Consider the following 25,328-nt stretch of genomic DNA (forward strand, 5'->3'; position numbering starts at 1 on the left):
AAAGTGTCCTCCATCTTCCAGAAACACACACACAGACACCACTACAACCAGCAGCAGCAGCTCCTCATCCATGCATTAGCCGAGCTGCACACATGTGTGTCGGCTGCAGGAGAGACCAACACGGAGGAGACAAAAAACCATCATGGCGACCACCTTCAGGTCTCAGACTCTCAGCAAAGATGATGTCAACTACAGGATGCATTTCCGCATGATCAACGAGCAGCAGGTGGAGGACATCACCATCCAGTTCTTCTACAAACCGCACACCATCAGCCTGCTGACCGTCACCGTGCTCAGCCTCATGTACTTCGCCTTTACGCGGTAAGAGTGAGCGTGTGTGTGTGTGACGCACAAAAAGTGTGAATCTGCAGCGTCACGTGATCACTTTCACTAGCTTACTTTCATCAGGATTGATGTGTTTGTTGATCTGAGGTCAGCCGTTATGCTTGTGTTCACGAGAATAACGAATTTGCGCATTTAAAATGCACAGTTCTGCACTTCCGGGGAAAACAAACATAAATATTGATGACGTCATCCTGCACGGCTATGTAAAAAGACAGCGTCATTGCTTGTGGTACAGCTGATTTCTTGAAGTAAACAAGCATAAACAGAATGATCTTGACTTTCTTGAATCCTTAAAGGGGTAGTTCACCCAAAACTCATTTTTTTGTCATGGTTTACTCACCCTTCACGTGTCACAACCCTTCATTGTTTTGTCTCTTTAAATGCAAATGAGCTGCTGCTCTCTTTTTCAGAAGTGGGCGGAGCCATGCACAATTAAAATTAATTTATGGGAAGACAAACATAAATATTGATGATGTCATCCTTTCAATTGGTGACATACACATTTTTTTATTTGATGATATGCTTTGTAAAAATACAGCATCATTGGCAGTGCAAAATAATATATAATATTACTATATTGATATATTTAAACTATTTTCAAACTATTGTGTTCCTTTAAAGAGATAGTTCTCCCAAAACCGAATATTTTAATGGTTTACTCACACTTTACTAGAAACAAATTTTCATTTTTGTGTCTCTTTAAATGCAAATGAGCTGCTGCTCTCCTACCCTTTTCAGAAGTGGGCGGAGCCTTTACAGCATCTGCTTTTGTTACTGCAGAAACCACAATAAAGACTGCAACGTCACATGATCACGTTCACTGGCTCTGTAAAAAATTTCTACTGGGAAAACAAACATTGATGACATCGTCCTCCACTAAGTCACATACAACAGTTTTTTTTGTAAAAACACATCGACATTAACGAAAGAATATTGACTCAATATTATAGGACTTGTCATAATTACCGAGAGAATATTAACTTATTATATGACACGTCGTCATTAGTGAAAGAATATTGACTTATTATTATATGACACTTCGTCATTAGCGAAAGAATATTGACTTATTATTATATGACACTTCGTCATTAGCGAAAGAATATTGACATTATTATATGACACGTCGTCATTAGCGAAAGAATATTGACTTATTATTATATGACACTTCGTCATTAGCGAAAGAATATTGACATTATTATATGACACGTCGTCATTAGCGAAAGAATATTGACTTATTATTATATGACACGTTGTCATTAGTGAAAGAATATTGACTTATTATTATATGACACGTCGTCATTAGTGAAAGAATATTGACTTATTATTATATGACACGTCGTCATTAGTGAAAGAATATTGACTTATTATTATATGACACGTCGTCATTAGCGAAAGAATATTGACATTATTATTATGACACGTCGTCATTAGCGAAAGAATATTGACTTATTATTATATGACACATCGTCATTAGCGAAAGAATATTGTCTTATTATTATGACATGTCGACATTAACAAAAGAATATTGACTTATTATATGACACATCGTCATTAGCAAAAGAATATTGTCTTATTATTATATGACGCGTCCTCAGTAACGAAAGAATATTGACCTATTTTTATATGAAACATCGACATTAACAAAATAATATTGACTTATTATTATATGACACGTCGACATAAAGGAAAGTATATTGACTTATTATTATATGACTCGTCGTCATTGACGAAAGAATATTGACATATTATTGTATAACACGTCATTATTAGCGAAAGTATATTAACTTATATGACACATCGTCACTAACGAAAGTATATTGACTTAATATATGACACATCGACATTAACAAAAGAATATTGACTTATTATTATATGACACGTCAACATTAACAAAAGAATATTGACATATTATTGTATGACACGTCATTATTAGCGATATTATATTGACTTATATGACACATCGTCACTAACGAAGGTATATTGACTTAATATATGACACATCGACATTAACAAAAGAAAATTGACTTATTGTATGACACGTCATTATTAGCAAAAGAATATTGACTCGTTATATTACACATCGTTATTACCAAAAGTATATTGACTTGTTATTAAATGATACGTCATCATTAACAGAAGAATACTGACTAATTATATGACACATCATCATTAATAAAAGTATATTGACTTATTATTATGTGACAAGTTGTCATCAACAAAAAAAATATTGACTTATTATTATGACATGTCATTATTAGCAAAAGAATATTGATTTATTATTATATGACACGTCTTTATTAGCGAAAGAATATTGACTTATTATTTAACACATCGTCATTAACATAAGTATATTGACTTATTAATTGACACGTCGTCATTAACGAAAGAATATTGACTTATTATGACAGCTCGTCATTAACGAAAGTATATTGACTTATTATTATATGACACGTCGTAATAAGCAAAAGAATATTGACTTATCATTATGACGTGTCATCATTAATGAAAGAATATTGACATTATTATATGACACATCAACATTAACATGTTACTAATGCCAGATATTATTATATTTATTTACTTAAACTGTACTTAAAGTCTTTTGTTCCCCTTAAAGGGATAATTCAGCCATAGCAAAAAATTACTTGTCACAAACCTTCATTTTTTTGTGTCTCTTTAAATGCAAATGAAATGAGCATCACATCTGCTCCCCTCCCCTTTACAGATGTGGGAGGAGCCTTTACATCCTTAGCTTCTGTTACTTCAGAAACCACAACAAACACCGTATCTGCATACTGCTTAAACCCTAATCAGTTGACATGGTTTTCTGAGCACACAGAAAACAGACTGTGAGGTCACATGTCATGCGAAACAGAGCCAACAACACATCACTCACTCAAATTAATTATTTAAATTGTGGATACCGAGACATGTTCTTTCCGGGAACAAAACTCAAGACTACAGTGGGGGTGTTATTGATATACAGAGACTTCTTGCAGATCTCTTTCATGCCTAAACAACAATGTTATGCATTAAAGGGAGCGGAAAGAGTAAAAAACATTATCAGGACTGGGAGACATGATAAATATCTCATGTCACAATACAAGTGTTATGTCCTAAAATTGATATTTATGTTTATATCACATTATAGTACCATTCTTGTAAATTCAATCAATTAATAGTTTATTTACTCTCACCGGCCACTTTATTAGGTACACCTGTCAAACTGTTTGTTTTTCTAATCAGCCAATCACATGGCAGCAACTCAATGCATTTAGGCATGTAGACATGGTCAAGACGATCTGCTGCAGTTCAAACTGAGCATCAAAATGGGGAAGAAAGGGGATTTAAGTGACTTTAAACATTGCATGGTTTTTGCTGCCAGACGAGCTGCTCTGAGTATTTGAGAAACTGCTGATCTACTGGGATTTTCACGCACAACCATTTCTAGGGTATACAGAGAATAGTCAGACAAAGAGGAAATATCCAGTGAGCGGCAGTTCTGTGGGCGCAAATGCCTTGTTGATGCCAGAGGTCAGAGGAGAATGGCCAGACTGGTTCCTTCTGATAGAAAGGCAACAGTAACTCAAATAAGCACTCGTTACAACCGAGCTCTGCAGAAGAGCATCTCTGAACACACAACACGTCCAACCTTGAGGCGGATGGGCTACAGCAGCAGAAGACCTAAGAACAGGAAACTGAGGTTACAATTCACAGAGACTCACCAAAACTGGACAATAGAAGATTGGAGAAACGTTGCCTGCTCTGATGAGTCTCCATTTCTGCTGACACATTCGGATGCTCAGGTCAGAATTTGGCCTCAACAACATGAAAGCATGGATCCAATCCTGCCTTGTGTCAGCGGTTCAGGCTGGTGGTGGTGGTGTAATGGTGTGGGGGAGATTTTCTTGGCACACTTTGGGCTCATTAGTACCAACTGAGCATCGTGTCAACGCCACAGCCTACCTGAGTATTGCTGCTGACCATGTCCATCCCTTTATGAGCACAGTGTCTCCATCTTCTGATGGCTACTTCCAGCAGGATAACACACCATGTCATAAAGCGTGAATCATCTCAGACTGGTTTCTTGAACATGACAATGAGTTCACTGTACTCAAATGGCCTCCACAGTCACCAGACTCAATCCAATAGAGCACTTTTGGGATGTGGTGGAGCGGGAGATTGGCATCATGGATGTGCAGCCGACAAATCTGCAGCAACTGTGTGATGCTATCATGTCAATATGGAGCAAAACCTCTGAGGAATATTTCCAGTAGCTTGTTGAATCTCTGCCACAAAGGATTAAGGCAGTTCTGAAGGCAAAAGCGGGTCCAAACTGATACAAGTAAGGTGTACCTAATAAAGTGGCCAGTGAGTGAAATATTGAGCACATTTAAATTATTATTTCTGTTTTACATTTTAAAGTATATAATCAGAAATGTCCTTATTCATATGTGATCCTATCTGTCACTTTATTTATCTTAAGGGCAAATATTAATGAAGAATTTGGAAAAATATAACATAAATATTCATTTAATCAATTTCTTTTCGAATTAGTCCCATTATTAATCAGGGTTCGCCACAGCGGAATGAACCGCCAACTTGTCCAGCATATGTTCTAATGCAGCAGATGCCACTCCAGCTGCAACCCATCACTGGGAAACACCCATACCCACTCATTTACACACACACACACTCATACACTACAGCCAATTTAGTTAATCAATTCCCCTATAGGCATTTGTTTGGACTGTGGGGGAAACCTGAGCACCTGGAGGAAACCCACACCAACCTGGGGAGAACATGCAAACTCCACACTGAACCGCCAACTGACCCAGCCAAGGCTCAAACCAGCGACCTTCTTGCTGTGAGGTGATGGTGCTAACTACAGTGCTTATTCACAGTGTCTTATCTAAATTTAGAATTTTAAACTCCGCCTCTGCAAGCTTGCATAAAGGCCCGCCTACAATTTTAATAGCCACGCCCACATTTCAGCATCCAATCAGCGTCATGTTCCTGCCCTACAGTTTTATTTTCCGCTGTCTGTCACAATATGAAACTACTTTCACTTTAGAGGGACTTTTTTTTTGCGACGGGATGATTAAAGGGAAAATTCTTGACACATTTAGCCGGGGGGGGGGGAAGCAGAAGTGCTAATATCAGTTCTCAACTGTACCGGAAATATTCTCTGTGTAGTAAATCTCTCCTGAATGTTCAAATATTCACGTGTTTGTTCTGTCGGCAACACTGTGGCTCAGTGGTGTTGCAATGTGGCCTCACAATAAGAAGGTCGCTGGTTCAAGTGATGACTGGGTCAGTTGGTGTTTCTGTGTGGAGTTTGCATGTTCTCCCCGTGTTGGTGTGGGTTTCCTCCGGTTGCTCCAGTTTCCCCCAGAGTCCAAACACATGTGCTATAGGGGAATTGATCAACTAAACTGGAGTGTTTGTGTGAATGAGTAGGTATGGGTGTTTCCCAGTACTGGGTTGCAGCTGGAAGTGCATTCGCTGTGTAAAACATATGCTGGAAAAGTTGACGGTTCATTCCGCTGTGGTGATCTCTGATAAATGAGGGGACTGTTTGTTCTGTGACTGCATTGAGTTGTTTGACACATCAAACTGTGTACATTTGCTCACGTGTGTTTGTTGTTTGTGTGTCTGTGTGAGTTGTTTTACGGTGTTTCTGTGTGTTTGTTCTGTTTTTATACTCTGTGTTTGTGTTTTGTTTGTTTCTGTGTGTGTGTGTGTGTGTGTGTGTGTGTGTGTGTGTGTGTGTGTGTGTGTGTGTGTGTGTGTGTATATAAGTGTGTGTGGTTTGTTGTAGCCCTTTGTGTGTTTGTTGTGTTTGTGTTGGGTATGTAAGTTAGTTTTTTTGCGTGTATGTCTTAAGTGTGTGTGTGTGTGTGTGTTTGTGTGTGTATTATAGCACTTTGTGTGTGTTTATTGTGTTTATCTGTTGCGTGTGTGTGTGTGTGTGTGTGTGTGTGTGTGTGTGTGTGTCTGTCTCTTCACTTTAAATGTATGTGTGTTTGTTGTGTTTATCTGTTGCGTGTGTTTGTTGTGTTTCTTTGTTGTGTGTGTGTGTGTGTGTGTGTGTGTGTGTGTTCTAGCAGTGTATGTGTGTGTTTGTTGTGTGTGTTTGTTTTGTGTGTGTGTGTGTGTGTGTGTCTTCACTTTGTGTGTATGTGTGTGTGTATTATAGCACTTTGTGTGTGTTTGTTGTGTTTATCTGTTGTGTGTGTGTGTGTGTGTGTGCCTTCACTGTGTTTGTGTATAACATTTTTTTGTTTGTTTGTGTGTGTGTTGTAGCACTGTGTGTGTTTGTTGTGTTTCTCTGTTTTGTGTGTGTGTGTGTAATTTTTTTTAGTTTGTGTGTGTTTCACTGTGTGTGTGTGTGTGTGTGTGTGTGTGTGTCTGTCTGTCTCTGTGTGTGAGTCTTTACTTTGAATGTGTGTGTGTGTGTATTATTGCACTTTGTGTGTGTTTGTTGTGTTTCTCTATTGTGTGTGTGTGTGTGTGTGTGTTGTATCACTTAGTGTATTTGTTGTGTTTCTTTGTTGTGTGTGTGTGTGTGTAAGTATGTAAGATTTTTTAGTTTGTGTGTGTGTGTGTTGTAGCACTGTGTGTGTGTGTTTGTTGTGTTTCTTTTGAGTGTGTGTGTTAGATTTTTTTAGTTAGTGTGTTTCACTGTGTGTGCGTGTGTGTGTGTGTGTGTGTGTGTGTGTGTGTCCACTATGAGTTGTGTTGTGTGTGTGTGTTTGTCTCTTCACTGTGTGTGGGTTGTGTGTGTGTAGTTTTGTGTTTCTGTGTGTTCTGTTGTTGCACTTTCTATGTGTGTGTTTGTGTTTATGTCAGTGTGTGTTTTTCTTTCACTGTGTGTGTGTGTGTGTGTGTGTGTGTGTGTGTGTGTGTGTGTGTGTGTGTGTGTGTGTGTGTGTGTGTGTAAAAAATGTATACATGCACGTGTCAACACCAAAGCTCCAGAAATGTGAATGTGTTAACTTATTAAGCTCATGAAGAGTGTGACAGTTCCAGCACACCGGCTCTTCGTCAGATATCGGCTCTTTATGCATATGAGTGTGCGACTGTATGTGTGTGCGCATATGTGTGTAGTGAACTCTGAGCGTGTGGTGCAGTAGAAACAGGAAGTGTGTGTGTTCTGGTGTGTGTTTATAGTCTGACCGCATGTTTCCTGTGTAGAGATGACGGAGACCCTGACAGTAACCTGCGGGTGGGCCTGATCCTGCTCGTCTCCTTCTTCCTGGTCATCAGTGTTCTGGCTTTCCCAAACGGTGAGAGGATCTCTCACATTCACTAATACAGCTTCAGCAGAGGACAGAATTATACTAATAAAGTGACTGTCACTTTAAATTTAAATGAGATTGTGCTCTTTTCAGAAGAGGGCGGAGCTACAAACGCCTGTGTGTCAGCATAGTGGCAATTCAAAGACAAGACTAACTGTGTCTGTGTCTTTCAGGTCCGTTCACCAGGCCTCATCCAGCAATATGGAGAATAGTGTTCGGTGAGTCAATCAGAGCATCCTGAAGATTCACCAGGATAATAAATGAGGATTTCATATGATGAGTTGCTGAAGTGTGTGTGTCTGTGTGCGCATGTGTGTGTATGTTGAACAGGTCTGAGCGTTCTCTACTTCCTCTTCCTGGTGTTCATCATCTTCCTGAACTGGGATCAGGTGAAGGCTCTGATGTTCTGGCTGGATCCAAACCTGCGCTACGCCAAACGAGAAGCAGACGTCATGGTCAGCACACACACACACACACACACACACACACACACACACACACACACTGCTGTATTACTGAAGGAGGAGTCATACACTGGTCAAGAACAGGAGAATGTCACCTTCTGCAGAGAGATTGTAGACAGAAATTATATAAAATCATATTAAAACTATTTAGAATGTATATCTTGTTTCACAAATAAAAGATATTTAATTTAATTATTAATATTATTACTGGTCCAAAAAATTTGTTAAAGTTTTAAAAATGTTATCAATGTATTTTGAATGATGAATATGTATTATCGGGTAATATGTGTTTATTTCATTCTGTTTCTAAAAATAATTTAGTTTTATTCTATATATATGTTGGTGTATACAATAACACAATGTTTATTAGATAGTGTAGGCTCATCCTGATTGGCTGATTGTGATCATGTAACTGTGTGCTGTGATTGGCAGGAGTATGCAGTGAACTGTCATGTGATCACATGGGAGCGAATCCTGAGTCACTTCGACATCTTCGCATTCAGTCATTTCTGGGGCTGGGGGATGAAGGCTCTGCTGATCCGCAGCTACGGCCTGTGCTGGACTATCAGCATCACCTGGGAGCTCACTGAGGTAAAGCTGCTCACATTGCATCCGAATCACATTGCGTCTAAATCACATCACAACCGAATGTTGTCCAAATCACAATCACATCGTATCACATTGGAATCACATTGGAATCACATCACATCCAAATCTTGTTAGAATCACATCACAGCCACAATCACATTGAAATTATACCCACAATTAGACCTGGATCACATCACACACATTGTCACATCCACATCTGAATCACAGCCACAATCACATGCACATCACATCCACATCACACCCATAATTACATCCACATTGCATCCACATCAGAATAACACCCACAATCACATCTGAATCACATCCACAATTACATGCACATCACATCCACATCACACCCATAATTACATCCACATTGCATCCACATCAGAAAAACACCCACAATCACATCTGAATCACATCCACAATTACATGCACATCACATCCACATCACACCCATAATTACATCCACATTGCATCCACATCAGAATAACACCCACAATCACATCTGAATCACATCCACAATTACATGCACATCACATCCGAAGCACACCACATCATATTCGAATCGCACCACATCCAAATCACATCACACTCGAATCACATCGCATCCGAATCGCATCATCCACATCACAACCACATCAACATCACAATCACATCCAAATTCCAATCACGTCCACATTATAATCACACCCACAATCAAATCCACATCACATCCACATACAAAGCGCACATCACATCTAAAGCACACATCACATCTGAAGCACACATCACATCCAAATCCCATCATCCACATTCCACATCACATCAGATTCTGATCACATCCAAATCGCATCACATATCAATCACATCCAAATCACACCCACAATCACATTCACAGTAGCATCAGAATCGCATCACATATCAATCACATTCACATTCCACATAACCTCTGAATCACATCACATCCGAATAGCATCACATCACAATTACATCCAAATCACACCCACAATCACATCCACGATCACATGCGAAGCACATCACATTCTAATCACATCCGAATCACATCACAACCGAATCCCATCCCACCACAATTACATCCAAATCACACCCACAATCACATCTGAAGCACATCACATCCAAATCACACCCACAATCACATCTGAAGCACATCACATCCAAATCACACCACATCACATCCGAATTATATCACATCCGAAAAGTATCACACCACAAGTCCCATCCGAATCACACCTGAATTACACGCGTATCACAAAAATAGCATCCAAATCATACCTACAATCACATCCAAATCACACCCACAATCACATATGAAGCACATCATATCCAAATCATATCTAAATCCCACCCACAACCACATCTGAAGTACATCACATTCAAATCACACCACATCACATCCATATCACACTACATCAAATCCAAATTGCATCACATCAGAATCACACCCACACTCACAACCGAATCACACCCACAATCACATCTGGACCACATCACATTCTAATCACATTGAATCTGAATCGCATTACATACAGATCACAATCATTCGCATTCCACATCACATCCGAATCACACCCACAATCACATTCTAATAACACCACACCCGAAGTGGATCACAATCACATCTACATATCAGTCACATCCACATTCCACATCACTTCTGAATTAGATCCAAATCACATCACATCTGAATCACATCACACCACAATCGCATCCAAATCACAGCCACACCCACAATCACATCCAAATCATATCCACAATAGCATCCACAATAGCATCCGAAGCACGTTACAGTCTAATCACACTACGTCACAGCCGAATCGCATCACACCACGTCACAGCCAAATGACATCACACCACAATCACATCTAAATCACTCCTACACACACAATCACATCCGAATCACATCCACGTCAAATACACATTATTTTTATTGTCTTATTTAACTTATTCAAATTTTAATTGTCTCATTTGGGTTTCATTTACAGGGCAGTATTTTTTGCTTGACTAGAAAATTATTTAAGAATCTTTAGATATTTGGACTGGAAATGAGACAAAAGAATCAAAGTGTTTTTTGCTGTGTATGGTGTATAATAATGATAATAATAATAACGCTGGTGTGTGTTGTCTCCATGCAGCTGTTCTTCATGCATCTTCTTCCTAATTTTGCGGAGTGCTGGTGGGATCAGGTGATTCTGGACATCCTGCTGTGTAACGGAGGGGGAATCTGGCTAGGCATGACCGTCTGCCGCTTCCTGGAGATGCGCACATACCACTGGGCCAGTATTAAGTACGTGCGTGTGTGTCTGTTTGTGTGTTTTTATGAGTGGGAGTAGTTTTTTTTTTTGTGTGTGTGTGTATATGTTTGTTTTTGTGTGTTGAGTGTGTTTGCTTGTGTTTTTGTGCGTGTATTTTTGTGTGCATGTTTTGTGTTAGTAGGTTGGTGTGTTTGTGTCTGTGTGTGTGTTTTAGTTTTTTGTGTGTATGCATGAGAGCTTGTGTGTGTTTGCATTCCAGTGTGTGCGTCAATGTGTATGTGATTGTGTGTCCTTTTTACTGTTGTTTCTGTGTGTGTGTGTGTGTGTGTGTGTGTGTGTGTGTGTGTGTGTGTGTGTGTGTGTGTGTGTGTGTGTGTGTGTGTGTGTGTGTGTGTGTGTGTGTGTGTGTGTGTGTGTGTGTGTGTGTGTGTGTGTGTGTGTGTGTGTGTGTGTGTGTCTTTTTGCTTTTGTTTGTGACCTGACTTTGTGTTGTTTTTTGCGCATGTACCTTGTATTCCTCATGGTATGGAGTCCAACTGCTGACCTTGTGGGGACATTTTTAGACAGAATTAAGTTAGTATTTTGAAAATGTGTGTGTGTGTGTGTGTGCAGAGACATTCACAGCACTACAGGGAAGATCAAGCGAGCGGTTCTTCAGTTCACTCCGGCCAGCTGGACATATGTGCGCTGGCTCGACCCGAAGTCCTCTCTGCAGAGGGTGATGGGAGTTTACCTGTTCATGATTATCTGGCAGGTCAGTCCCACACACACCTACTTTTCGTGTTTCTGTGTGTGTGTGTTTGTGTGTCTCCTCTCAGACTGAAGCTCCGCCCCTTGAGCTCGTCTCCATGGCAATGAATGCCCCTCTTTGCTCCCTATTGAGGGCCCTTGAAATCCTCATTGTGTGTCTTTGAGAAGGAGATCAGGCTTTATTTCTCACTGAACACACTCCATCTGCACTCAACACGCACTCATTCTCCACATTCACTGCATTTATTGCTGTTTTGGGGGGAGATTATTTGCATCTTATTTATTCATTTAGCAGAAGCTTTTATCAAAAACCAGATGGATTAAATAAACTTAATTAAGTCAAAAAAACTGAATGGCTAGGATTGTGCATGTGTGATATGAACCTAATTAATTATTTTAAGTTTAATTTTGCTGTTTTGAATAAAATGTAGTTATTTTAATAAAATGTGTAATCTTGAATATTTTATTTAATTTTTCATATTCGCTTAAATTCACTTTTATTGATTTAATTTTCAATCAAATATTTAATTAAACGTGAATCTAATTAATTGAGTTTCATATTTAAATTGTATTTAACTTGAATTTAAATTAGTTAAATTTAATACTATAATTAATTTATTAAATGAATTTTAAGCACAATTCAGTACAATTAATTTTAATTTACTTGGATTTAATCTAATTTTATTTCATATTTTAATTTAATTTAATTTAGGGTCTAATTAAATTAACCAAATATAACATTTTTAATTCATTTTTTCAAATACTAGCCATTTTAATTTATTGACTTAACATTAAATTTTTTATTAAATATTAAATTTATGTTTAACTTGAATTAAAACTAATATTATTTCATATTTAAATTTTTTACTAAGTGTAATTTCTTTTATTAACTATTTTAATAATTTTATCATTTATTAATACAGTTATTTTTTACAAAATGTTTGATGTTTAATGATCAAACATCATTAAACATTAGTCGCTTTGGATAAAAGCGTCTGCTAAATGACTAAATGTAAAATGTAAATGTAATGACATTTCTTTTAAGTATTTTTTCAGTGATTTTATTTTGACTTTAATGACTTTACAGTTAATTTTAGTCTAATTTAATTTAAATTAAACTAATTAATATTTTAAGCTTTGTATCTTGTTCAATCTTTCTGTGTGTGTGTTTTCCAGCTGACGGAGCTCAACACTTTCTTCCTGAAGCACATCTTTGTTTTCCCGGCATGCCACGCTCTCAGCTGGTGCAGGATCCTGTTCATCGGCATTATCACTGCTCCAACTGTTCGGTACGGGACAATAATCCACACACTTAAAACAAACACTCATTTACTAAAGTATATATAAAACACCATGCCATTCATAACCCATTTTACCTTCAAAATATGATGAATTTTAGAGTAAAACGTAAAATTTATGTCAAATAAAAAGAGAGTAAAACCATTTTTTTTATTTATACACAATTTTATTTTTATTAAATTATTTTTATTTATAAGCTATGGGTGTTTTTGATATGCATTTTAAATATATATATTAATATATCACGCAGTTTTTTTTCAGTATCTCAGGCTCATACATTTAAACTAAATTTTTTAATTAATGAATAAAATATTTTTTTTAACTTTTTTTATTATTTTTTTAATTAATATTATTTTACTTATAAGCTGATTCATGAGCTGATGAAAAACTAATAATTAATATTAAAATTGAACTATTGAATTATTTGTATGAGCCTGAGATGAAAATACAGTATAAACCATATAAATAAAACACTTAAAGCTTTCATTTATCTTTCATTTTACCTTCAAAATGTGATGTATTTTAGTGTAAACGTAACATTTATGTAAAATAAAATATAAAATAGAGTAAAGCTAGTTTTATCTGTTCTTTTACATTCATTTTGAATACAGTTAAAGTCAGAATTATTCGCCCCCTTTGAATTTCTTTTTATTTTTTTAAATATTTCCCAAATGATGTTTAACAGAGCAAAGAAATGCTCACAGTATGTCTGATAATGTTTTTTCTTCTGGAGAAAATCTTATTTGTTTTAATTTGGCTAGAATAAAAGCAGTTTTTAATATTTTAAACACCTTTTTAAGGTCAAAATTATTAGCCCCTTTAAGCTATATTGTTATTCGATAGTATACAGAACAAACCATCGTTATACAGTAACTTGCCTAATTACCCTAACCTGCCTAGTTAACCTAATTAACCTAGTTAAGCATTTAAGGATTTTTATGCGTTGATTTGTGATGTCCACTACATTTTTTAATGCATTTTTTTAAATAAAAAAGACATGATTTTAATGATAAATTAAATAAATTTTATTTATATATTTTATTACATTTCTTTATTTTTTAGCTTTTAATTTCTTTGTAATTGTGCATATTTGAGCAGCATGAATTTAATTTCTTACATTTCCAGCATTAGAACAAAATAAATACCTACCAAAAATGCCATATTTGATTACCTGAATATACTAAACAGTATCATTACCCATCAAAAGTGTTGTTCAATTCTACAAATATTAACTTAAAATCTCTGGAAATGTTTTTTTTTACTGAAAAAAACTCTTGTACAGTGTTGTGAAGGCATAATTTGTGACATGAAAAGTGTGCACTCGTGAATTGCTGCGTATTCAGCGTGTGTTTCTGTGTGTTGCAGACAGTATTATGCGTATCTAACAGACACTCAGTGTAAGCGTGTCGGGACTCAGTGCTGGGTGTTTGGGTGAGTTTCAGCATCTTCTCTGCCATTTTCTTCTTTTCTAATTCCAGAACTACATTTTTATTTGCTTATTTATTAGAGTTTAATGTAATTCAGCTTAATTTGATCATTTAATTTAGTGTTGAATAATTTTACTGTAGTTTTACATCAATTAAGTTACCTTTTCACTTTATTGACTTAATGTTTAATTATTAATTCAATATTTTATTTTAATTTGACATGAGTTTAATCAAGTTTCAATTCAGCTTGAATTTAAATAAACTAATTAATAACGTTTAATTTATATTAACTACATTTAATATTAACTTTAAACTAATTGTGTTCAATAAATTGTATTATCTAATTTAAATTTAACCTGTATTTAATCCAATTTAATGTCTTATTCACGTTTAATTTAGTGTGTAATTAAATATTTAATTAAACATTTGTTCATGCTAACAAATTTAAGTGAATTTAACTTTTTCTCTTTATTAATATTTTTTAAACTTTTATTAATAATTTAATTTATTTCATTTTAATATAGAATAACTATAAATTTAATCTAACTTAAATTTAAGCTAATAAAAGTATTTTAATGTTTAATTTAATTAAACTTGGAATTAATCAAATTTAATGTCTTATTAAAACTACTATAAAATTAAACTTTTGACTTAAAGGTTTGCTTTTTAATATTAAATTTAGTTCTAGTTATTTTTTAAGTGGCTTTCCTTAATTATTTTTATTTACATTTATCCTAGCACATTTTAACTTTGGTTCAGGCCCTGATCTGCACGTGTGTGTCTGCAGTGTGTTTTCATCATAATAGCAAACGTTTAACCACAAACCCTGTTTCTCCATCAGCCCTTCGGTGGGCTTCACTTCTGCTCTGTTGTGTCTGATCAATCTGAGATATGCATTGACCCAGATCTGCTTGTCTTCTGCTTAACATCTAGACTTCGTCATCTAGAGCAGTGGTTCTCAACTGGTTTGGCCATGGGACCCACATTTGTACATGGTCATCAAGCCGCGACCCAAATTTTTAGGAACAATAATATATATTTTAAGGAAGTATAATTCATTTGTATTTATTTGTTAACATACAAAAGTAGTGACAGATTAATCATAATAAAATCACCAAGACTTACAAATAAACTATATTTTACTGCTGTCATTTAACAAAACGTATTAAATTATAGAAATAATACACAATAAAAACGTCAAATACTGTAAACAGTGCTTACCATTAACTAAACTGAACTGTTTATAAAACATTAACACTGATCCTGTTGATCATAAGCATTTTTATAGTAATCACCAGTTATTTGCTCTTCTGCTTTTGTCTGGGCTTCCTTGGCCTGTGCTACACTGTGAGCACAGTAAGATGCGCGGAGTGCCTATACTTGTTTTAAGAAGATGTTCGGCACTTTTGTGATGCCCTCAGCTATTGGAGTCGTCTTTGAAAATAGTCCACATGTTTGTCCTTGCAACTGGGATGTTTGGTTTCTAAATGTCGTTTTAATTTAGACGGTGTCATGCTCTCTTGTGAGAGCACCTCACTACATATAACACATTGAGGTTTTAAGCCTTTTTTTGTCGTCCATACATGTAAATCCACACTTTACATATTCGGGGTTGTACTTGCGCTGAAATTTCACATATCAAACAGTACGGTTGTCGCACACGCATTTCAAAATAAAAGTCCGATATTAGCAAAATAAGTTACAAATTTTTGATCACACACTCCACGACCCACTGAAAATGTTCCCGTGACCCACTTTTGGGTCGTGACCCACCAGTTGAGAAACTCTGATCTAGACTATGTCATTTAGTTTTTATCATCATCTAGATTCTGTTGCACACTGAAGATCTGATAATTTTTTTTTCTCCCTGCAGTGCAATAGCCTTTCTGGAGGCGCTGGCGTGTATTAAATTTGGACAAGATTTATTTTCCAAGACGCAGATTCTCTATGTGATCCTGTGGCTTGTGTGTTTGGTGAGTTTCGGTTTTATTTATATATATATATATATATATATATATATATATATATATATATATATATATATATATATATATATATATATATACAAAAAAAAAATTTGGGTTTTTGAGTTATTGCCGTCTATAACTGAATGTGTGTCAGGAATTTTGAAAACAAAACCAACTGAACCGCGCTCATTTCTGGTGCCCCCTGGATGTACAGCGCCCTTAGCATTTGCCTATGGTGCCTATGCCTCGGACCGGCCCTGAGTTGGCTAAGTATTGTAAATACTCGCGCTCACCTCCCTCGTGACAGAGCGCACAGGAGATAAATGACGTCAGTACACAATAACCGGTTATGATTATTACTGAACCGATACCTTATTGTCCGCGTCTGCATCGCGGTGCACCGAAGAAACGATTAATTTTGACACCCCTAATACATATATATATATATATATATATATATACATATACATACATGCATGCATACATACATACATATATATGTATATATATATATATATGTATGTATATATGTATATATATATATATATATATATATATATATATATATATATATATATATATATGTATATGTATGTATGTATATGTATATATATATATATGTATATATATATATATGTATGTGTGTGTGTGTGTGTATATATATATATTGTGTAGTAATTTTTAAGGAACCGCAAACGTGTGTGTATGTGGGGGTGGGGGGGTGGCTTCTGCAGTATGTGGGAGAAAATCATCTAGTAATAGTCTTCTGGGTAAGTATTTAAGTATTAAAGGTTGTAAAATCAAACAATGTGATCTTATTGTTTGTGTGTGTGTGTGTGTGTGTGTGTGTGTGTGTGTGTGTGTGTGTGTGTGTGTGTGTGTGTGTGTGTGTGTGTGTGTGTGTGTGTGTGTGTGTGTGTGTGTGTGTGTGTGTGTGTCTTTTGTGATTTTTCCGTAGGCGTTCATCACATTCCTGTGTCTGTATGTGATGGTGTGGTACGCTGAAAACTACGGCCCCCGACAGAAGGTGAGTTACAAACACAAAAGCAGAACAGAGACGTGACAGAGACTCAGACACTTGCTGTTTCTGTCTAAAGGTGTCTATTAGAGTTACAGTGAGGGAAACGAGTATTGAACACATTGTCATGTGTTTTTCCTGGCAATAATATTTCTACAGGAGCTCCTGATATGGAATTGAATCCGATTATGGGAAAAACCCAAACAATACAAACATAAAAATAAAACAAAACAAAACAAATCTGAAAAATGAGTCGTGTGTAATAAGAATGAAATGGCAGAAGGAGAAAGAGCTGAACTACTGAAGTGTATTTACTTTATATAAAAGGCTTTTATTGGTGCTTAAAGACGCCTCTCATATGGAGAATGAAGTCTCATGCATGTGGAGAGTCCCCATCAATACACTAGCTGCGTTTTCACTATTGCGCCTAAAGCGAGCGAGCCAGGGCGAGCCAAGGCCACTCGCGTTTCCACTGTCACTTCCGAGGCCTAATCGGGCCAAATCGGGGATTTCTTGGGGCCAGCGGCCGGCCTTTTTCGGACGCCGAATACCTTGGGCCAAAGAGGGCCAGCCGGGGCTTCGGGGCGGAGTGAAAGGAGAGAAGGGGACAGTTTTCCGATCGTACACAAGTACATGCGCCAAACACATAACAAATAAATAAAAAAGGGAAAGAAAACATCTGGAACAAATTATAGGCTGGGGTCTTTTTTGCATATGATCGCCCCTATGTTTCTCTTTTAAATGTAAGGCTGTTGCATAAAATAATAAAGTAGTTTTAATTTATAAGTGACTTTTCTTTGCTGCATTTCTTTGATGTTTCAATAACGCAAAATAATCTTTACACCATATTAAAGACACAGCAGACAGTAAAGGATTTCAAGAGGTTTCGTCAAGTTTAATAAGTGTGTTTTTGCGTGTTTAGATGCCTTTGAGACCGAGGAAAAGAGGGCTCCCTTCACAGCTCTGTTGATGCCGCGTGGCTTTTGTCTTTTATTTTTTTATTGTTTTTATTTATTTTGGAGATAATACACTAAATGAACACAACAGAAAGACATTAAACTTTACAAATTTCATGTCCACTTTTGTAGGCTCAAAACAATAGAGTCATATCTAGATAAAATAGCCCTATATTGAAATAATTTAAAGAATTAAAAATATCAGATATAATAAAATCACAATAAATAAATAAACCAATATAAAACTAACAAAAGCTATAGCTATAACAATTAGGTACTATATCAAACTGTTTCAAATTTATGTTAAACTTTCATTTTTCAAAAGCCTCTTTAAAAAATTTTTTTAGATATTTCCTAAAAATATAAATAAATAAATAAATAAACACCGGAAAATGTTTTAACTATTATTTATAAAGTATTTGGATACGATGAAATTAATCAAATTATGCAAACAAAGCATTTTGGCGGTGATCGAAAGCAGAAATAGGCAACCTTTTTTTCTGTGCAGCACTTTTTAGACAGGGAAAACTGCAAGTTCAGAATGTGTTCTGTGTCCTCAAACAAGTGTTTATGTTTTTATATGACGTGGTAAAATTAAAAAAGGAAATTTTAAATACATAAAGAGCTTTATTAGTGCTTTGCTGCTGAGCGCAACGAAATATAGGCAATATTTTATTACGTGCTGCTCTTATGTGCTGAAACACTGAACACTTTCCTTTACTTAAGATATAAGCAACATCTTTAAATAAAGGGAATCACCTATGAAGTGTAATAAAGCCTATAGGGGAAAAAATCATGTTTCAGTTCATTTGGGATGAATGTTGGACAGATTCTGTCTAGAGGATGTTATAAAATACATTTTATATCGAGTTATTAACGGAGAATTTGATATATGTGGTGTTATATTATGGATGTGTGCGCTCCCTGCGCTGGGTTCCTCCGTTAGTGGCAAGACCACTGGATTTCGATGCCAATAGTCGGTCGGCGAGTAAATGAATATGATGAATGAAAACACACAGGCATGTGCGTATAGACATGCGTTGTACTGCTGTACAGTAACGTGTCATTTGTTTGTTTTGGTTGTCCTAATTTTAATAGTTTCGTGATGATGTGATGGTGTGCTTTATCTGCATGATTCTCGCTGAAGTGGGCGGTTTGAGTGACGTTCGATTCGGGGGATGTTCTGGGGGCGGGGTTTGCGTGATGTGCTGCGAGCTACTAGCCTGACAGTGGAAACGCGACATGATTTCGGCCTCACTGCTCAACCTCCCGGGCGATTGGCCCGGCCTGGCCCGATATAAGCCCTGGCTCGCACTGGCCTGATAGTGGAAATGCAGCTACTGGGGCATTAGGACCCACAAAAACTGCAGATTGGGTGCCCCCTGCTGGTCTCACTAACACCCCTTCCAGCAGCATCCTAGCTTTCCCATGTGGTCTCCCATCCAGGTACTGGCCTCTGCTTGGCTTTAGTAGACGACCATGTGAGAATTGCAGAGAGCTAGCAGTCGGCACCATGCATTGATGTTTCCTCGTGTTAATCTGGCCGAATGCACACTGAAATATTAAGTGAAGAGTCTGCGACCATTTATAGGGCTATTATTGTTTATTAACGCTGTACAATTAGCATTTAACTTCTTCCAGCTGTTTTATTAGAGTGAAATATCAAATAATGTTAATTTATCTGATCAATTCACAATGTTTATTACGGGGTGTTCATTTAAGTATTAAAGGTTGTAAAATCATACAATCATGTGATCTTATTGTGTGTGTGTGTGTGTGTGTGTGTGTGTGTGTGTGTGTGTGTGTGTGTGTGTGTGTGTGTGTGTGTGTGTGTGTGTGTGTGTGTGTGTGTGTGTGTGTGTGTGTGTGTGTAGAGCTTCTCGGAGTGTGAGGACAGTATTTACAGTGAGGCGGGTGACAGCGTGACCGAATGCAAAGGTAAAACACCATCAGCTTATGGTTACTATTTATGTTTGATCATCTTAAAGGGATGGTTCACCCAAAAAGTGAACATTTAATACACTCAAAGTGGTTTCAAACCTCGATGAGATTTTTTTTCTTGTGCTGATGATCACTATAGAAGATTTTTTTAAAGATAGATGATAACCATTGACTTCCATGTGAAAAGCAAATACTATAGAAGTCAATAGATACAGGTTTCCAACATTTTTCAAAATATCTTCTTTTGAGTTTACCAGAAATAAAACCAAATCTCATAAAAGTTTGAAACAAGTAAAGGAAGAGTAAATGCTGGGTGAGCTGTCCCTTTAATGATGGTTTAGTCATCACCTGTAGACTTCTGGCCTCTAGTGGTGAAACAGCAGAACACACACTAGACTAATAACTAATGTACAGTTGAAAGCAGAAGTTTTCTTACACTGTATAAAAAGGCACATAACCATTAAAACAAGTCAGAGGTATATGTGACTTATTCTCTTTTAGGTAAGTCAGGATGATCAAATGTGTTTCTATTCTGCTTAATAGCAGAGTAATGAGAGAGAGATTGTTTGAGAAATGATTATAACTCTTCTTGAAAGTCAAGTTTACACACAATAAGATTATTCTGCCTCTGGATAAGCTCAGATGATGATGTCAAGGTGTTGGAAGTTTCTGATTGGCTAATTGACAACATTTGAGTTAATGTGAGGCACAACTGTAGAATAGTGTTCAAGGAAAAGCTCAAACACACTGCTTCCTTGTGTGACAACATGGGAAAAGAGTAATGTTTGGAGACATGTCCTGTGCTCTGATGGAGCTAAGATTGAACTGTTTGGCCATAATGACCAGTGTTACATTTGGAGGACAAAGGGGAAAGAGCACAAGTCTAGGAACACCATCCCAACTGTGCAGTATGGGGGCGGCAGCATCATGTTGTGGGGCTGTTTTGCTGCAGGAGGGACTGGTCCACTTCACAGCATAGATGGCATCATGAAGAAAGAACATTATGGAGGAATACTGAAGCAACATCTCAACAAATCAGCCAGGAAATTAAAACTTGACCACAAATGGCTCTTCCAAACAGACCATGACCCTAAGCATACTGCCAAATTAGTTCAAATGTGCTTTAAGGACAACAGATTGAATGTTTTGGAGTGGCCATCACAAAGCCCTGATCTCAATCCTTTAGAAAATTTGTGGGCAGAGTTGAAAAAGCTTGTGCGAGCAAGACAGCCTACAAATCTGACTCAGTTACACCAATTCTGTCAGGAGGAATGGGCCAAAATTCCTGCAAACTATTGTGAGAAGCTTGTGGAAGGAGACCCAAAACATTTGACCAAATCAAAAGCAAAGCTAAAAAATACCAAGGAAATGTGTGTAAACTTTTGACTGTCTAGAAATTAATAGAAAATTCTTTACAAATAATTCTCTCATTATTCTGGCATTTAGCAAATGTAAATCATTCAGATAATCCTAACGGCTCTACAATAGTAAACGTTTAGTGATTTACCATCAGAAATTAAAAAAAAAATAGTTATGTTCCTTTTTTAGAGTGTATGTAAACTTTTGCTTTCAACTGTATATTTAATGATATAATACACACATTGCTGTACAGCAGGGTTATTATAGTGAACTAATTAAATTAAACTGTAAAAACCCTACTTAACAGAATGTATCCCACATTGCATATTTAATTGTTGTAATAACTATAGTGCAGTTGTCGAATTGAAAATGTAAAGACCAATCAAGCATATAGTTTTGACAAATTTATCGACATAATTATTATTTTTGTGTCGTTGAGATGCTAATATATTGTTTTTGATCTTTTTGTGTGTTTAACCTTGTTTTATTCTTCTGTTTTCATTTGACTTATAGCTTTTTCCTTTTACTAACAGTTGTTGTAAGTCAGTAATTTGGCTTTACCGACAAGTAGTTCTTGTAGTTGTTGTTACCATAGCAACTATAGAATCACAATAGTTCATTTACTATAGGTGTTGTTTCCATAGCAACTATAGAATCACCACAACAGATCAATAACTATAGTTGTTGTGTTACCATAGTGACAATAGAGTCACTACAACAGATCAATTACTATAGCTGTTGTTACCATAGCGATGGTAGAGTCACCAAAACAGATCAATTACTATAGTTGTTGTGTTACCATAGTGACAGTAGAATCACAACAGATCAATTACTGTTGCTGTAGTTACCTTAGCAACAATAGAACCACCACAGCAGATCAACTACTATAGTTGTTGTTACCATAGCGACTGTAGTCACCACAACAAATCAATTACTATAGTTTTTGTGTTACCATAGCGACTGTAGTCATCACAACAAATCAATTACTATAGTTGTTGTGTTACCATAGCGACTGTAGTCATCACAACAAATCAATTACTATAGTTGTTGTGTTACCATAGCGACTGTAGTCATCACAACAAATCAATTACTATAGTTGTTGTGTTATCATAGCGACTGTAGTCATCACAACAAATCAATTACTATAGTTGTTGTGTTACCATAGCGACTGTAGAATCACCACAACAGATCAATTACTATAATTGTTGTGTTGCCATAGTGACGGAGTCAATACAACAGATCAAATACTATAGCTGTTGTGTTACCATAGCGACTGTACTCACCACAACAGATCAATTACTATAGTTGTTGTGTTACCATAGTGACAGAGTCAATACAACAGATCAATTACTATAGTTGTTGTGTTACCATAGCGACTGTAGTCATCACAACAAATCAATTACTATAGTTGTTGTGTTACCATAGTGACAGAGTCAATACAACAGATCAATTACTATAGTTGTTGTGTTACCATAGCGACTGTAGTCATCACAACAAATCAATTACTATAGTTGTTGTGTTACCATAGCGACTGTACAATCACCACAACAGATCAATTACTATAATTGTTGTGTTGCCATAGTGACGGAGTCAATACAACAGATCAAATACTATAGCTGTTGTGTTACCATAGCGACTGTACTCACCACAACAGATCAATTACTATAGTTGTTGTGTTACCATAGTGACAGAGTCAATACAACAGATCAATTACTATAGCTGTTGTGTTACCATAGCGACTGTACTCACCACAACAGACCAATTACTATTGCTGTTGTGCAACTATAGAATCACCACAACAGATACTATATTATGCTGTACTTTACTATGGTGTGGTTCTAAAATACTGTACACTAATTAAAGTATATTATAAACAAATTTCGAGAGGCGCACGTGCTTATGATTGATCATGGCTGGTCCCGCATTAGCAGTCACATGATAGACAGATCTCCTTACCTTAACCATCTTCGTCTTGCAGAATTCCCCCATCCTCCCCGACTCCTCCCCCTTTTTTCTAGCTTAAACTGGGGAGCTCCCGAGATCTACCTGAGCTCAGACTCCCCTCTCACATGACAGTAAGGTTAAGGTTCCTCTGAGCTCAGGGCTCTCTCCCATGCCAAACACGCTTTTTATTCATCAATCATCAGCTGAGTGTGAACTCTTGAAACACGACAGCATTGACTGTAAATTACGAATAGTCTTTTTTTCCATGTGGATGATTTATTTTTCTTCATTTTTTATTATTTTATTACGTCATGTGAACAGTTTTTCGTAATGTGCATGCATCAATTCACTGTTTATTTAATGTCATTTCAGGGGAGTTTGAAATAGACAGCACGACTTCCTGTTCCACCAGGAAGCGGAGAGATTCAGGAGACAGCAGGACCATCAATGGCATGGAGAAATGAAGAGCTGGTCTTTATTGAGGAACATTTGCACGTGATTGGCTCCGGCTGGAGGAGCAGCAGTGATGATGATGGTGATGATGAGGGTGAGACGGTCTCAGGTTTGGTCCAATATTTCAGATGTCAGAGCGGCTTCAACACCGCCGACCTGCGAGAGGCAATAGTGTGTGTGTTTGTGTGTGTGTGGTTTTCAGAGACTGGTTAACCAGGTCGGATCCCGAGCAGTGATCTCCAGTAGCATGCGGGACTCGTTAGTGTTGCTGCTCGTTACTGTATGTTATGTCGCCGGTGTATATTACGCATCCCATTTCATGTGTTATTATTCATATCATAATGTGACTGTGATAAAGTCAACATGAGACCAGTGTTTACCCTTTTACTTTCTTGTTTTTGTGAACGTTTTTAAATAAATCAGTGAATAAAGTTGGCATTTTAATCGATCATTAAATGTAAAAGTAATATTTTTTTAATGTTTTACTCCTTTTTTTTTTTTTTTTTAAGTCGCTTCTGCTCACCAAGGGTGCGTCAACAAAATAAATAAATTAAATTAATTGTTTTATTAAGATTATAGATTAATTTGTTTGATCAGAAATAACGTAAAAATGTCTTTTTCTTTTTGTTCTTTAAAGGTTTTTAAATGAATAAATTTGGCATTTTAATCGATCATTAAATGTAAAAGTAATAGTTTTTTAAACGTTTTATGTAAATAGTCTCTTCTGCTCACCAAGGTTGCGTTAACAAAATAATAATAAAAAATATTAAAAATTTGACTAAAAATAAAAATGTATTTAGTGGCATGGTGGCTCAGTGGTTAGCACATCAAGAAGGTCACTGGTTCAAGTCCCGACTGGGTCAGCTGGCATTTCAGTGTGGAGTTTGCAAGTTCTCCCTGTGTTGGCGTGGGTTTCCTCTGGGTGCTCCGGTTTCCCCCCACAGTCCAAACACATGCGCTGTAGACCATTTCAGATTGGTTAATTCAGATTAAAGATTAATTTGTTTGATCAGAAAGGATGTAAAAATGTCTTTTTCTTATTCTTTTTGTTCTTTAAATGTTTTTAGATTAATAAATCTGGCATTTTAATCGATCATTCAATGTAAAAGTAAAAGTTTTTAACATGTTTTACGTCGATAGTCTCTTCTGCTCACCAAGGTTGCGTTAACAAAATAAATAATATTAAAAAATTAAACAAAAAATAAAAATGTATATAGTGGCTCAGTGGTTAGCACAGTAAAAAGGTCTCTGGTTCGAGTCT

At 36.5% G+C, this 25,328-nt stretch overlaps 1 protein-coding gene across 1 annotated transcript; it reads left to right on the forward strand.

Moving 5' to 3' along the window:
* On the forward strand, positions 1–24,534 carry ptdss1a (phosphatidylserine synthase 1a). The gene is given in 13 exon segments (NM_200956.1): positions 1–321; positions 7,543–7,634; positions 7,820–7,864; positions 7,977–8,101; positions 8,543–8,701; positions 10,834–10,985; positions 11,566–11,707; positions 12,880–12,992; positions 14,368–14,433; positions 16,303–16,402; positions 17,355–17,423; positions 20,245–20,308; positions 23,987–24,534. Coding segments are annotated over 13 exon segments (1,398 nt in total). The 5' UTR covers positions 1–142; the 3' UTR covers positions 24,079–24,534.
* Positions 24,535–25,328: the final 794 nt, after the last annotated feature.

Source organism: Danio rerio, chromosome 16 (assembly GCF_049306965.1).
Source record: "Danio rerio strain Tuebingen ecotype United States chromosome 16, GRCz12tu, whole genome shotgun sequence".
NCBI classification, from domain to species: domain Eukaryota; kingdom Metazoa; phylum Chordata; class Actinopteri; order Cypriniformes; family Danionidae; genus Danio; species Danio rerio.